The 17,340-nt window shown below is 37.9% G+C and overlaps 1 protein-coding gene across 5 annotated transcripts in view; it reads right to left on the bottom strand.

Annotated features, from left to right (window-relative positions):
* Etv1 (ETS variant transcription factor 1) overlaps positions 1 to 17,340 on the bottom strand; it is an 86,119-nt gene that overhangs the window by 26,522 nt on the left and 42,257 nt on the right. For all 5 annotated transcript variants that reach the window (XM_036206371.1, XM_036206369.1, XM_036206366.1 and 2 more), the window contains 3 exons: positions 12,119 to 12,248; positions 9,135 to 9,323; positions 5,080 to 5,327 (listed from right to left, as the gene is read on the bottom strand). In XM_036206371.1, the coding sequence (XP_036062264.1) occupies positions 5,080 to 5,327; positions 9,135 to 9,323; positions 12,119 to 12,248 (567 nt within the window). The remainder of the gene's footprint in view (positions 1 to 5,079; positions 5,328 to 9,134; positions 9,324 to 12,118; positions 12,249 to 17,340) is intronic.

Below are 17,340 nucleotides of genomic sequence, written 5' to 3'. Positions count from 1 at the left end.
AAATAACACAATGGTTGGGGGTCACTGCAACATGAGGAACTGTATTAAAGGGTTGAAGCATTGGAAAGGTTAAGAATCACTGATTTAGAAGCTTGGGATGATGATCCACCAACACAGAAAAACACAGAACAGAATTCACTACACAAGAATCCTCCACTAGCCCCATTTCTGAAACTGAAGAGGACTCAGAACTCTTTGTGAAAGTGTCAACCAAGGCCTATGGGAATATTAGACATATACATCAGGTCTGACAGTAGAAACTTAAAACATATTTTAGTTTTAACATATTTAACATGAGGTAAATATTTTGGAAGTATTTATTTTCCCATTCCTCTGCCTGCATATCATATTTTCACTATCTAATGACAGAAAATAAGTCTTTGCATTTTTCTAAGGTGATAAATATATGTGGAATATGAGAGAGGTTGCCCAGGTAAAAATGGATGGAAAGAATGGATTGCAATGAAGAATGAGAAGAGGAACATGCTTTCCTTCTAGGAGTTTCCTTATATCTGTTTAGATTCTGCAGTACCTCGATGCTTGCTCACTAAAGTGAACACAGCTGACAGTAAGTCTCAAGTCTTCTGTTCTGGTTTAACTGTATGCCTCACATATCAGGATATTCAAATAAAAGTGTGAAGTCTGGTAAAGAACTGAGACAAAATCAAATTTCATACAAAGGACTTGAAGCTAGTGAGCCATTAATTGGCTTTCCTTCTAATTATTATTGAGCTTTTGTCAGAATAACTTTAGAGAGAGCCACCTCTTTGATAAACTCAACTGTATTTCTTCATGATTGTTTTTATTTTATGTGTATGTACCTTCATCACATGTGTTCCTAGTGTTAACAGAGGTCAGAATACAACTTTGGATCCCCTAGAACTGGAGCTATAGGCAATTGTGAACTGCCATGAAGGTGCTGGGAACCAAATCCAGGTCCTCTCCAAGAGCAGTGAGAACTGTGACAAGCTGAGCCATCTCTCTAGCCGCTGATAATCTTGATTCTTAAAAATGTTGGAGGAGCTAGACAAGGTGGGATATGATTTTAATCCCAGCAATTGGGGGACAGCTATCTGCCTGCCAGGTCCACACAGTGAATTCCAAACCAGGCAGAGCTACACACAGTGAGGCCCTGTATCAAAAGGAAAAAGAAAGTTCAAGATAAACTTGTTAGGAAAAAAAAGTATGAAAGCAAGGAAAGAAGACAGTACAACCTAGTCTTTTAGAGTTTGAGGTCTGATAATTTGTTATATCAAAGCAGTGAGCACCTAAAATTAGAGGAAAATTTGACCACTGGCCCATGTGAAATAGTTCTTTCCTAAATTAGGTAAGCTTATCACCAGATCTGAAAGCAGTTGATGCTATTCTAGCGCCAGATATCATAGAGAGCCTTCTGCCCATACAGATGTTGTTAATCCAGATTAAGGTAAACAACAATAGCACATGCAAAAATCTGTGGCACACTCCCCTTTATTGTGAACAAATGCAACGAAAGACAATGAACTGAGCAATAAGCTAAGAACTATAAATAAAATTCATACATATGCCCTGGAATAGGATGGAACCAATATTTCTCCAGAGACTATTTATATCTGCTACATATGTAGGGATGGTGGTCATGTACCAAGGCTAGCTGCAGTCCAAAGGCTGAAGGAAGGATTGTGACAAATTTAAGGCTAACTTGGTCAACATGGAGAGAACTAGCTCAAGTAGGGTTACATAGCAAAATATACATATATGTCACAAAAATATACATATAAGGTGAATAATGAAACATCTCTATTATTGGCATTCTAAAGTGATATAGATAGTTAAAGACGTGGGCAAAAGAGCAATTATAAATGGGATGCTGCCTAAAGTAACTGTTTTATACACTCCAAATGAGGCACTTGACACATCTTAACTATATGTGGCCACTTGGGCAATGAGTGTTGTACATACATTGAATTCTAGAAGGCAACTAACTAGTAAACAAAAACCTATGTGGTGCTTTACATGGCACTACCTGGCTAATGAAAAGGAAAAACTTTCCAGCGTAGTACCATGATATAACTGCTACACTGTATAGCTAACACATTGGCTCCCTGAATATCTAGTTGTTGCTCTTCTCTGTCTTCTGATCCAAGTTCCCCGCACCTCATCTCTTGAATAAAGATTTCTACTTTAATAACATAATATTTTAAATTTTTTATCTTAAATATTCGGCAGTTGGAATTGCATTCCTGTAATTATAATTATATCTAATAGACCTTCCATTTCCCATGTCATAATTAACGTCAGGTTTTATTAGAGCACAATCATGCTGTCTTTTCTCTTTTAAGACATCTTTTATTGTCACAACATTTATAGTACATTGAATAAACCAATAAAGTATCCTAGAATCCTTCTGAAGTGATAATTTATGTCACAGATTCTAGATTATTTGCTTAGAAAAACACATTTTTGTGTTGTTTTAAAATCACATATAAAGCATTTCCTAATGTTCTACTGTTTCAAAACCAATAGGAAAGAGAGTGGTGACTCAGTGATAAATACATTAGAGTTCCTTGAAGGTCGTTTAATGTGCTCTTGGGAACGACAAATGAGCTAATGACAACAAATAAAATACCCAGAGATCATCCTTGCTGGGTGCAATAGGGACCCATACAAAGGATCAACTTCAGAGCAGCAAAATACATTTTGATTCCGACAGATGAATGATTTTCTTCTACAGCATATCCCAAAGTGCTTCCTTTTAAATCATACCCAAAAAAATCAATCTTTACTAGTTAACTATTCAAATAAAGCTGAAACCTACAGGCAAAACTGAAATTAGAATTAAGAAATTTATAACTGTGTCAATTTAAAATATAATTGGGTGGTAGCATAAAATTAATTGCTTCTCAGAAGTTAAGTAGGATTTTACAGGCCAGCTCCAAGATACATGGTACACTTAGGAGAGATATCCACACTTCAGGCAGGATGCTGGAGCATTACTTGGAACTTGGGGGGGGGGGGCAGCACTGTGCTCCTGAGGCACATAGAGTGGCCGACTCTAACATCCACACTGTATTTGAGCCACAGGAAATGCAATTCTCTCTTACAGACCCACCCCTTAAAGTTTTGCCTCATTAGACTCCTTAAATCCCTCCCTGCTTGGATCACACAGTATAAATGCTCTATTCCACACTATGCACATCTGTGTTTGCAATATAAACATGAGGAGACACATGTGGAGCAAATCACAGAATCACAAAAAGGTTTGATATTACTTTTTTGGCACTATACATAGCAAAACCACAAAATTTTCAATATATTATACAAGTCCCTTTGATTATTTGTATTAATTTATATAATTTCTATACTTTTTAAAAATCATCAATGAACTGTACTGCTGCAAATGAAAATACAGTTAGAGATAAGCATAATAGCAGCTAACAGAATTTGAAATTCAAAGAGAGAAATGTTTCCTACCTACAGTAAAGTCCATTGGCTTACAAGGTATTTAATTAGAGATCCAATGGCAGATAGGAAAAGTCTCTAAACTCAAATCCCTAGGAAGAATTTCAGGATTCCAAGATGCCTGCCCTCATTCAATGGGCTTATTTTTCTAATTGTAAACCATCTACAAAATTTATTCTTTTTTTTCTTCTTCCTTAAAAACAACCCAAAGTCCAAATAAATATAGCTTAAAAAAAAAAAACAAACAAACAAACAAAAACTCTTAAAGTTAGCCCTGGAACAGGATAGAACCAATGTTTCTGTAGAGACTAGGCCACCAATCTTCCTATCCCTCAACCTAATGCTTCTCCAGACCTAGCAAGATCTGACAAAAACTTAAAGGGCAGTTCCAGTTCTGCCCCTATGCTCTCTTAAACGGTTGATCCTGGTAGGCCTCTGGACCTAGGTAGGGTTACAAACAGAGGCTCTGCCCTCAAGAAACCAAACCTGAGGTGAAATGTACTCAGGCCCTAGGAGTATCAGCTGGATAGGAAACCCAGTATTGTTGGGAAATTACTGTGTTTTCAGGATGTTGAGGCACGCTTTGGAGTGGTCAATGTCCTCAGTCCTTTACGGAGGCTGAGGGAGAGCCTCTGAGTCACAGGGCCATCTTGTGTTGAACTCTAAGGGACATTCATAATAAAACAGGTTGTTTTACTCAACTTAGAACCTGGAAGCAGCTTTCTGCCCCTCAAGCAGCACTTGGCAGGTACTAGCGTGGGCACAAAGGTCTTCCATGAAGGATGTCCATACACTTGAATCCAGATGGAAGGAACTGTGACGGACTCACATATCTCCACATCTAATAGCTACAATAATGTTAGTAATAAAAGTGTACAGGTGTACGGTGCCCTCCTTATAAAAATTACCCTTTATTTCACACATCTTCTCAAAATACCTACAAGTGTAAAAAGCGTGTGTCCTAACACCACAGATTTATAGCAGGAAAAACTCAATAGATATGAGTTAGTAAGTTTTTGAGTTTCAAAATTAAATGGTGGTCAAATTTGGCAGTAACACTTGAAGTTAATTTTAAGCATCCTTTTACCTTCAGGAAGACCTCCTTCCTCTAATGGAAAATATGTAGTAGAATTTTCTAGCTCTCTGAGACAAAGATGAACCCTATGAAAGAAGCTGAAACCTGTATTTTTTTTTTCTGTTTCTGTTCCCTTTCTGATGTTTAAGAATTCCTACTTTAGGGCCGTTGGAATATTTGACCACAATAATAATTTTAAGTCATCAAGTGTAAATATCTAACATAAAAGACTATCATTTTGCAAGCATTAGTTCTAAATAACATCACCATAGCAAAATAAAAACAAAGAAAACACAGGATCAAGAAAGGAATTACAATTTGCTGCTCTAGGTTGAGTGTGTGTAAAATTATACTTCGCACTTTCTTTGAACAGGTTTCATTTTCAGACACTATTTTGATCACCTATCACATGGCCAAGTAATTTGATAACCATATGGGATAAAACCAGAAGATGCCATTTACAAAGCAGTGGTCAGAGGCCACCCAGTCTGACAACAGTAATCGAATGGACAGAGGAGGAGAAAGGATGATTTACATAGAACTCCATCAAGAGTCAAGCCTACCTGAATCATATGCAAAGTCTCTGGGTTCCTGTTTGATCATCAGAGGAGTGGGGAAGCTTTGGCTGGCTGCACCTCCAACCATAGTGTTATGTTCATAGACTGGGTCGTGATACTCCTGCTTAAAGCCTTGAGGTGGGAAGGGGATGTTTGGCTCAGACATCTGGCGTTGGTACATAGGACGCCCTTCCCTTGGCAATGTCGGCAAAGGAGGGAAAGAATTACAGGGTTCAGAAAGCTGGCGACGAAATCTGGAGAAGAGAGAGTGTTTCAGATGAGATAACACAAAACTGTCTTGAATGGACTGATAGAATGCCTAACTACTAGGGAGCAGTTTAATACCAAACGGTCCAACAGGAACCGATTTAATAAACCTTAGAGTTGTTTTTTAGAACAGTAGTGCTATGATTTTTTAAATTACACGATGACATGTGCTCCCCTTTTAATCCTTCCATTGCAAACACTTCAGCAGATCATACACTTAAAGGTGTACTGCCAGTAACTGTAGAACAATGAACTGTTTTGAAGAAATATGAACCCTAACAGCTAAAATGGCCAATTTTAAACTAATTGGATCATTTACATAACTTCTGGAAGAAAGGGTTCTCAAATAATTACACATAAGGAAAAGCAGGAGCAACAGGGGCTGATCTCCAACGCATTCCCTCTCTTTAGATTTTGCCACCAAACTAATCAGCAGCCAGACAAAAACCTACTTCCTGGCTTTCTTCCATAACCGTCACTAATGCGGGAGCATGAGAGAACCGAATCTCTTCTCAAATCAGCAGGCCCTTAAATTCTTCAACAGCATCCAAATTAACAATGTATTCTTGTAACAAATACATTTTGGGATTATAGGGCTTATGTTTCTTTTTTTTAAAGACTATCTCTGCCCTGTCAAACCAAAGCGCAGGACATACTGGCTTCCACAAGTTCCAAACTATTGAGTTGGTTAACAACTAAGCATATGTACAGCGCCGACCACCAAAGATGAAGATAATAATACACAGAGGCTGTGCAGGTCTGGGGTTAGCCGGGCTCTGAGGGCATGAGGGAGCTCTGAGGCCTAGGCTGACAGTTAGAAGTGAGGCCCAAACTCCTTCGTTCTTGGTAACGATTGGCTCATCACACAATTGTTCTGTGCTGTGTATCTCAGCCATATCATTGACCCACCACAAAGATGTGGACTAATTAAAGATTTAAAAGTACTCTAAAAATGCCTCAGAGTGCTTAAAAAATAACCTCTAAAACATATCCATAAGCAAATATCAGCCTATTAACCCCCCCCCACACACACACACACTAAAAGCATTCCTGAGACTTTAATTTTGAAAGTTAGCATTTAATTTCAGTAATGTTAAATGAAAATAAGGTAAAAGCCAAAGAATGGCAAAGCAATTGCTTTAGCATTTCAAAGCATGATCCATGCCAGGGCTTAACTCTAGGTATACCGGCTGCCATGGAAAGTGTGGAAATTCCACTTACACCTGCACAAAATAAACTTAGAAACTCAGATATTGTGAAGCAGCAAGGCTGGCTGGCACTGCATTCATTTTCCTTCTCTTGCTTATTTCATTAGCCAAAAAAAGAAACAGAAATTATCATTAAGAACTGTCAAGGAGTGAATCAGAAAATTGTAACTTGAAGATAAAATAAGAAGCCGGCTCACTTGGGAAGCCTTAAAAGGAAGCTAATAATGCCTGCACTGAACGCTTTGTAAGGAAGCCAGCCACTTGCTTTTACGAGGCAACCTGATTTGTACTTGTTCTTAGCTAGAGGCCACATTTGTGTCAGTGACACACTTTTCAGCAAGATGTATGGTCTGTGTGCCATTCTGACGAGCCATTGACCAACGAACGGGAAAGAGAAAGAGATCGAGAGAAAAGTTTGGTGGTCGAGGACAATAAGCTAATGCACTGGGGGCACCACTGAGGAACACGGGCAGGACTCTTGCACAGTAGGTACAAGAAAAAGTGCCAAAGGGCTGGCCTAAGGTGTGCAGGGAGGCTGAGGGGAGGAAGCGGATTGCAGGCCAGCTGGCTATAAACCGTTCCCAGAGTAAGGTGGGGTGCCGGGGCTGGAGGTGGCTATCTGGGGAAGGGATCTGTTCCCAGAGCAAATTTGCCATTTATAACCAAGAGACTGCCATTTGTTGGCCAGAGCCCTCTAAGAAATCCTCATCAGAAACATAAGGTTTCCGAGATTTTCCTGGGACTGGCCAGGTGGTGCGGTCTTCAAAACTCAGTGGGGGGGCACTGGGAAAAGACCCCGAGCTTCCCTCGGGTAGTTCCGGGCCAGCTGTTCTCAGTCTCAAGTACTTGACTTCAAGTTGAGATACCAAAATGGATTTGGCTGAAGCATTTCCAGTTAGGTCGTCTAAAAACAAGCGCACTACTTACTCAGCAGTCACCTTGCCTTAGAAATCACCAGCCTGCGCAGAGGGCAGACGATATAACCTATAATCCAGTACCCATTTGAACTGTGGGGGCTTGGTGCTGACAAATTCGGGGATGTCTTCAGAAGCGGACAAAAGCAACTTTGATAGTGTTTTATGTCTCCTGCTATTTCTTTCTGGTCCTGCACAATGTGCTTCTATTTAATGGCCCATCCTGCAATAGGCATTCTTTCATCTGTATTTACAAAGCTGTTTACACAGATGCACCCAGCACTTCACTCTAAATACATCTCAAGTCTACCGGGTACAAAGGGAAAGACAACAGGAGGCATTTAGTAAGTGCAGCATGGGGCCCTGGGTCCCAGGGCAAAGGTAGAAGGCATGCCTCGGCTTGGGAAAGTTCGATTTCATCCTGTTCCTTTATAGCAAGGAGGGGCTGTATTTGAGACTGAGATATAAAGTGTCCTTTTATATATCCAGATTAGCCTGTGGTACACCTGCTTCCTCTGTGGACTAGGAGGAGTCCTTTCAATCATCTATTTTTACAGTAATGTATCTCAGTTAGTTATGGTTGCAGCTCATGGATAAATGTTTGGGATTTGGGAGGACCAATTGCTAATGTAATCCTATATTAAGAATCTAATTATACAACTTTTCAATTAAAAGGCAGATTGAAAACAGAAAGGCAATAGAAACTCTAAGGTCTGAATTTCCTAATGATTTCACTCCTAATTGTGCTCTTAGAATTGAGTGCAGGCTACTGATACTACCTAGTGGAGTGTGACACACTTTTCTTTTCAGTTAGTATTCAGGGCTCTCAAAAAGGTAGTCACACATGACGTCGTATTTTGTCATCAACTCAGTACACACTTTAGATAAGGTCTTTTTCTCCCATGGAGACTACTGTTAAAGATTTTCCAGGACAGAACTGGTTATAGGGGAAAATGTAGGAGGAACTTAGCTGGGTAGAGGGACCCTGTGTTCTAACACACACACTGAGGCAGTACTTCCTCCAGTATTGTATTATACTTGGATCTCTTCATCTCTACAGGTCAACAGTTTCCTCCCACCACCCTCTCACTAGTTCCACACTCCTTTCTGTCTTCATTTCAAAGTAACGTGCGTTTGGCAGTTGGTCTCTGAAGCACATTCTTGGGGTCCACAGTCATGGGTCTACTGACATTAAACAGCCATTGAAAAGGAAAACAAACAGATTGATCCAGTGAGTTATACTCTCTAGGACTATGTAGATCCACATAATTCAACGAAAGGTAATGAATCTAATTTCATAAGCCACTTACTAAAATCAGTCTACTGATTTTGAAGAGCAAGTGCATATGTTCATGGAGAATCATGATCTGATGGAAAGATTTAGTGAAGTCATTTAAGAAATGAAGGAGAAATGTTCAACTGTTAGTCTACAGATTGATTTTCCATGTTAGCAGCCAATTTAATTGTTTATAAAAGAAATCTTCTCCACAAAATCTCTTCTAGATAGACAGGGCACGCTCTACTAGAACTATTTTGTACAGATGTGTCAAATAAATGTGTTTACCTTAAAACACTATAGACCTTTCCAACAGCTAAGTGTAATGTCCTCCGTGAAAGCTGACACCGGTGGGAGTTTGGGGTTGATTTGGCTGAACTGGCATCTGCCACTTACCTGTGGTCCATGGGGTAGGTGCTGTCTGGTATGGACTGAGAAGAAGAGAGGTGAGCTGGGAAGGCCCGGTCAGGTTTTGGAGTATGAGCTGTGTTTGGAGATGCATGATGTAGTGGGGACACTGGAGTACTGGATGGCGTCGGGGGGTTGGAGGGCCTCATTCCCACGTGTGGCTTCTGATCATAGGCACTACCCAGAGAAAAAAGAGAGAACAGGTTGCACTGGAGTAATTTTTAAAGATTCCCATCCTCGGAAAGAAAATATATCTTAGGCATAAGTGATAAGGAAGCTAAAACCTTTGGATTTTGTTTTTGTTTTTTAATTCTAGAACTTAAAAACTTCAAAGTCCCTAAGATGGAAAATAGAATATAAAATCATATAACAACATGAATATTTATTTGTAACACAAATTTTTAGTGTATACACAACTTAGTGAAGGAAGACCCCTGCAGCTGAGGGGTCTCCATCAGCTCTGTCTATTCTCCACATACACCTTTCAGTAAGCTGGACAGATCCTTCCTAAACCATTAAGTACCTGATCATAATTCTCCCTCTATATTACATTTTAAAACAAGACCTAATATTAGCTTAATAAGAGAGACCATATTTGATTTGCCTTTATTTGTGGTAGAACTGTAAGGCAATGCCGTTGCCTTTGTGGATGTTTTATATTAAATAAATGATGTTTGGCCTTGAATTCCTCACATGGCATAATAAAGATTAATGAGGCAAATTAAAATGTCTCAGATATATTTAAACTTTCTTTGATTATGAGTACAATAATATCATTAAGAACAAAATCCTATTAGCTTAGACTAACTTCCACTCTCAATTACAAAATAAAAAAAAAAAGTAAGCTGTTCGTTTTATATTATGAATTTAAATTGCTTCCCAATGTGTGGCTCTCTGGAATATGATTGAACTGAAGTCTCCAATCTAGAAAAATATCTTACTAAAATCAGATTTTACTTTATGAACAACAACAAGAAATATTTCTGTGCAAAATATTTAGATGAACTCTTTTAATAAAAATATTAATGTGAACTGGGTAAGGTGGTGCGTGCCTTTAAACATAGTAGAGACAGGCAGTTCTCTGTGAGTCGATTGTGTTTATAGACTGAGCTCTACACCCCAGCCAATGCTACCCAGTGAGATCCCATCTCATATACATACAGTGATAGACATTTTAAAATAGCGGTTTCTGTCAGGTTAATGTGTAATAACTTACAGGTTCTCTATTACTACAACAGAATTATATCCAACTTTATGTATGCTTTCCAGAAGTGCAGGGGCATGTGCTACATACATCCACTCCAGATTTAAAGTAATCTGTACCCATATACAGAATACTGGGAAGGGAAATTCATGGAGGAGAAAGAGGAACTGGAAGGGAGGGAATAGAGGAATAGATTTAATCAAAACACATTATATGCAGTGTGAAATTCTCTTTTGTTTAGTTCTACATATGTTATTTACTGATAAATCTAAACAAAAACATGTACTTTTCATAAAGTGGCTTGGTTGAGTCTTTCCCATAAAGAAGAAACAAATGACTAATTATCCTAAGATATTACTCTCTTACCCAAGAAGGTGTTATATTAAATCTTATTATTTAGAGAGAGATGGAAATACCAGAATATGTTGTATCTACCATATATGCTGAGAGAGATGTTGGTTTCCACAAACACCCTCCAAATTGTCAGTGAATTCCTCAACTGTTAATTTACGGATCAGAGATATATTATTGGATCAAATAGTGTTTTTATTGCCACCATAATGATAAGTGCTGAATTGGAAAGAGAATCCTATATCTAACCTGTTCAACCACTGGAAATTCTCCAATGTTCAAATAACTATGATGTGAATACATGCCTTAAGGGGAAAATGCGAACAACAAAACTGAATCTTCAAACATGTATTAATATCTTACGTTAACTCAATATGCTTCCATAGTTCACTTTTACGATAGATATGTTTTATAATACTTTGTAGTTCACCTAAGCTGCCCCATAAGTTTAGTGAGCCTCTTTGGAAGTCAAATATCAAACAATAAATTCCAAGAACAAAGAGGAACAAAAGATCTCAACATTGGTCAGTTGCAATGAGATGGTACAATTTAATTTTCCTGAGTCTTACATCTCACAGATGTGAAAAAATGCATACAGGAGATGTATTGGCAACAACACAAGATTCCTCGGCATCCTAATGCATTATGAGCTTGAACTGATACATCTTATAAAGCAGTGCAAATATTTGAAATCATTTTTAGAAGTTCTCAAACCACCTCCCTTTAAGAACGAAGTTTCTATTGGAATCAAGAGTAATAGTCAATGGGTAGAGCCAACTTTTTTTAAATGCAATTAGAGGCCAAGATGAAAAGTAAAAGCATGCAATTCACCACAAAGGGTTTTTAATGAACATAGGTGTTATCAAATTTTCTAGCAAATGAACAATGTTCTTCCAATGCACCACCCTTTATTATCTCTCAAGAACAACCAGCTTTTTAATAGATAATAGCCTTGGCGAGGCCTTATAAAATTCTAGTTTTATTGCAATTGTCCATGAATGCATCTTATAGATCATCTGTAAAGTCTATTGGATAACTAATGTACTGCTTTTGCGAGCCAAATGTTCTATTTTTTTTCCCCGACACACTCTTTACCTAAAGTAAATAATGCATTCATTCCAATGGGAACCTTCAAAGGGTGCTTGTGCCAAAAAAGACCCTCTTTTCAAACCCCTGATGCTTCAGTACGGCAGAAAAACAACGGATGATTGAGATGAGAATTATTACTTTAAAATGACGCTAAAGTGTGTGATTGTATGGCAAATGGGTCTTTAGAGCTCTGCTGAATACATTACCTAATTAGCGTATTATAGAATGAAGATGTAACCCATAAAATTGACTTGAGATTGTTATATCATTCTGTGCTTTCTGTTTCAGAAAGCAATGCTGCTCTCTGTACAATCACTGAGCTGCTTACCTGACACTGTACAGGCACTTTTCTCCATAGCTGAATTTAAAGGGCTGCTCTTGACTGCAGGCAGACCCGAGTTCTGAACATGGGCTGTGGGGTTCTTTCTTGATTTTCAGTGGTAGGCCATGAAAAGCCACTAAAAACAGAACAAAAAAATCCATATAAAGATTCAATTCAATTAGGAATTAAGTGTATTAGTTTGTTTTATTCTTTTATTTAAAGTATCATTAACATTTCATAGTAACTTATGCTTGTAAGAACAATAGAATTTGGTAATCCATGAGGCTGAAAGGATTCTGGAAATGTTCTGTGCTCTGCACCCCTCTTTTCTGCTTATAGTGTGTAACAAAATGCAAGCCTGAAATGTTTCTCTGCTAAAGTAAATCAAATCAGTAGTAATTTGCTTTGCTGATATTAACAATTCTAGAAGCTCCGTTTTCAGAAAAGAAGTTTTGAAAACATGTCATAAAGATTTCCAGTGACTAAAACAGAGAAAAAAGATGCCACTGTGAGTCAAGGCTGGAGTACAGCTTTAGGTGTTATTCAGTAGTAATGCTTCAGTAGCAACGATTTCACGGCTCACGACAAAGAACTTCTAGGTGTAAGTCCAAAGGAAAGCCTGCAGTAAGGAGAAGTATCGACATCTTTAAGGCCAATAGTTATTTTTCAAACAGAAACTAAACTACCTGCCTATCTATTTACCAAAATTATGAAGATAAAATGATACATGAAAGTTTTTCATCATATGAAATCTGTAATAAAATTATTCTGTATCAAATGGTGTTCTCCTTTTCCATATAATTTAGTGTGTAGCTGTGTTTCAAGCACAGTTATAGTTTGTGTACATTCATTTGTGCTTAATTTAATATAGATTATGTCATAAAATATACATTTCAGGAAATCTATATACATATATTCACATAAATGTGCATATTTTATGACAATAAAACCAACTAATAAATTCCACTGTATTTTTTAAAGGTCTGATGATCACTCAAGAGCTCACTATATTCTCTTTAGATTTATTTCACTATTAAATGTCCATGATAAAAAATCTTATCCATGGAAAAGAAAACCACAAAAGCATTCACAGTATCCACTAAGAAAACTTTCTCCTCCTGTATACATGTAATACATGTGTGTGCACTCTTTCAGTAATTCTTAGAATAACAAACATGTATGTTGCAACATATTTATTGGTATCTTTGGCCAAACTTCTTAATTATTTACTAGCTCTGTGAACACAGACAACAAAATACATGTACTCAATTTCTAGCATCTTGAATTAAAATCTAGGTTTACATTTTATTAAATCAATTTGTCCTCAGAGAAGAAACTTAAAGATCTGGGAACTCAGATTTAATTTCCATGAATAAAAATTTGTGAAGACCTAAGATATGTTCTGTACAAAGGGTATGAAAAGATTAATAAAATACAGCTTGCAAACTACACTTAAACCAAAAGAAAAAAATTAGCAAATTAAGCTTTACTTAAAATTAAAATTGTCTCTTTAATTGTACCATTAGAAGAATGAAGGAGAAGCCATAAGTTCCACGATGTTTACAACGGAAAGATCTGCTAAATAATTCTTACTTAACACAGAAGGAATTGTTGTATAGCAATACAAATGACCAACTGGAATGGACAAAAGACTTGGGCAAGTGGCTCATAAAAGAAAAGACCCAAATAGCAAAATAGAGTGATAACAAAACAAGTAAAAATGTAATCAAATTTTGCTCATCAGGAAATTGCCAATAAAAGCATGAATTATCACCAAATACTCATTAGAAAAATAAAGTGTAAGATCTGACAATACTGATACTGAAGAAAAAATAATTGGAACTCTCATTTACACTGCTAAGAGGATGGGTTGGTATAAGCAACTCTAAAAAGGGTGTGGCTACCTGCTAAGGTTCAACATGAATGTGCCTTATGATCTAGTAATTACTCTAATATGTATTCTCATGTATATGTGTATGCATATATGAGAAAGGAGTGCATATTTTCCTCCAAAAGACATATGTAGAAATGTTTGTGAGAGTTTATTCATGAAAAGAAAACTAAAAATGTTTTAAGTATTCATTGGTGGAGGTAAATCAGTAAAGTATGGCATCTGCAGGCAAAGAACATTCAGAAATAGCAGGGAATAAAGTACCTTCCAACGGGTCCACAAACACAGATGCTCTCACAGCTATGGAGTTGATTAAGCCCTGCAATTTCCAAAACAAAGATAACTGGGAGTGTAAAGCTTTCCTTCTGTGGTAAGTATGTGGTTTTGTTCAGAGGCTCAGTTAAATTAAGTCTCTAAGTTAAGCTGTAACTTCATGGCTAGCATCTTCACATAAAGGGGAGACGTGGACGAGATATGGACTTGAGAGAACATCCCATGAAGCTGAAGGAAGATATCAAGTTTGAGGAGTCTGCAAACCAAGAAATGCTAAAGATTGACAAGAAAGTGACAGAGATTGAGGGAAGAATTGTGGAGCAGATCCTCTCTCCTATTCTGCAGACCCCTGTTCCCATCTTCACATGACTCTGTAACCTCTGAAAATTAAAACAAGCCATACCTGTTTTTGAGCCACCCAGTACATGGCACTTCATTATTGCAGCCTGATCAAATTAATGCCTCATTCTCAGTAATTTTTGTCACCAAGCTGGCTGTGTAATGATTTTATGTTGCAAAAATTTCTAGAGGATTATCATAACTGGACAAATGCTGACTCCAATGTGAGGCTTGGCAACACCAATGTACATTGCATTCATATAGATCCAGCACTGGAAAACTCCATCCAGGTGCCAACCCTTGTAGGCTCTTCATCTTGTAGGATCTCCAGCTCTAACAGTGGAGGGCGTTAGCTATCCTTACAGCTTCTGTCTATGCATGTTAATCATCACGGGCCAGGGATTAATTTTGTCTTTACTAGTCAGAAACCAAATGACTATTGGGATAGATCTAAGATGCCCAGGAATTTTTGTTTGTTTGTTTGTTTTTTTAAGGTTTGTTGTTGTTGTTTAATTACTGCAGGTGAGGAGTAAAACTTAAAGCCAAACTGAAGCATTCAATTATCAGCACAAGAACATGAGGTTTCTCTTATGTTACTCATTTTAGCTTGTTTGCCTAATGGGGACCCTATCTATGACTTCATGTAAACAACTTTTTTTTTTTAACCTTTGCATGGGGGATGTAGAGACTCCCAGTAGAGAGGGCTGAGCTGGAAGCTGGCTAGGTATATTTCATCACAGGACTCGAGGCTTAGCGTCTGCTAATAGGAGGTTTTTCCAGATCATTGGCACCAGCGCAAGAGAAAGCAGCACATTCATTTCGTGCAATTTGCTGTACCTTCCCACATGGAGTTGGTGCATGTAAAAGGCTGTTAAGTACTAAATTATTCCTTATCAAATCACCATCATCTGGAGTCATGATCAACACTAATTAAATTACTTTCACTGAACATGGCTCCAGCCTGCTGCCGAGGCTGCTTACATTCCGCTTGCAGTGCGGTCGTCCCTGGGTCTGGAACACAGACTTGCAGTCATCAGCATTGTTTGTAGTTTAATTAAAGTGAATCTTTCTTTTTTCAAGTGAATTAAATCAAGTGAGTTAGCCTCTTCATTTCATTGACCAAGAAATGATGTTTTGAAATGATTCTTTAATCCTGACTTCATAGAGTTCGAATCATTGATCTATGTATGAAATTCACAGTTCACCCTAGGCATTCCTCAAAGAAAGTTCCTGTGCAAACTTTGAAGACCCACAGTTCTAGCAATCAACATTTCTAGGGAGAGGCAGCTAGAACACTCAAGATGTGCCTTGCATTCTTTGCTTTGATGGAAGCTTGACCTTTGAAACCACGTCTTAAGTCTGACTAATGACTTAAGTTTGTCTAGTGGTTAAATTTAAGAGTTCCAAAATGCCAGGATTTAAAAATACACACTTCCCCCCACAAATTTAACCACTTCTTAATCCGAGAGTTTACTCTAAGTATTCATTGTTAAGTGACTGGCAATTTGATTGTTTTCATTTTAGAACTGTGATCTGTGAGACATGCATACTTTTTTTTATTTCTACCTACATCTTAAAAAAGGAAATAGTTCTGTCAGAACACTACAGAGGTACCGAGACACCCTTTGCATTCCAAGAGTGAGGATGCTACTTTAAAAGTGCATTTCTGATTGTGCAAAAACACAATATAAAGAAACATGTAAGTAGAGAGAATGGATTAAATTCTCTCAGGAGAATACTTTCATAATCATGACAATAAGGCATTCTCTGTAACCTTCTGCTGAGAACAGACCATGTTTGTTATAGCTACCCACTAAACCCTCATCCACAAATAGACGGAGTTTCTGTGTATGGCTCTGTTTAGAATCCTAATGGGAAACAGCAACCATATTAGAAAGAAACTCAAATTTACATGATATTTTATGATCTTCAAAGAACCACCGCAGATTCTTCTTGGACCATTCCAGTTTGGCAGCTTTTGTTGCTGCTGTGGTTTTAAGGTTGGACTTGACTGTCAATCAAATGCTCAAATGTTGAAGTCTTGGTCCCCAGTTTGAGGCATTGTGGTGAACAGAGGGACCCTTCAGAAGGTAAGACATAGAGGAAGGTTGTTGGAGTGGACTTCGCAACACTGGTGCCTCTTTTTCTTCCTAGATGTAAGAAGTCTCTGTGACATGATACATTGTGTACTGCAGATAAAAGAAGCATAGCCAGCCACCTAAAATCTCCAAAGCCATTAGCCAAAATAAATCTTTCTACTTTTTATTTTATTGGGTATTTAGTTACAGAAATGGCATGCTAACATAGTCATAAAGAAGCGTAAGTATGCTGTCTTGGTAAAGATCTAAGAGTATATTACAGCAGGTTAAGACTTAGTTTTGGGCTGGAGAGAGGACCTATTGCTCCTGCAGAGGACCTGGGTTTGATTCCTATCACACACAAGGTGGTTCCTGACCATTTGTTGCTCCAGTTCCAGTGGATTTGATGCCCTCTTCTGATGCTCCCAGGCACCAAGCATATATGTTCAAAGATATTCATGGAGGCAAAACTTCCACACATAAAGCACACATAGTTTAAAACTTGAAGTATTATTACATGTCTGTAATCCCAGCACTGGGGAGTGGAAGCAAAAGGGTCAGATGTTTAAGGTCTAATGGCCAGCCTGGGCTACAAGAGACCGTGCTTTAAAAATAATAACAAATAAACAATTGTTTGAAAGCACCTT

The sequence above is a fragment of the Onychomys torridus genome, chromosome 14 (assembly GCF_903995425.1).
Source record: "Onychomys torridus chromosome 14, mOncTor1.1, whole genome shotgun sequence".
NCBI classification, from domain to species: Eukaryota; Metazoa; Chordata; class Mammalia; order Rodentia; family Cricetidae; genus Onychomys; species Onychomys torridus.
Note: the sequence above shows the minus strand (reverse complement) of the source record. Positions and strands in the feature narration are given on the sequence as shown.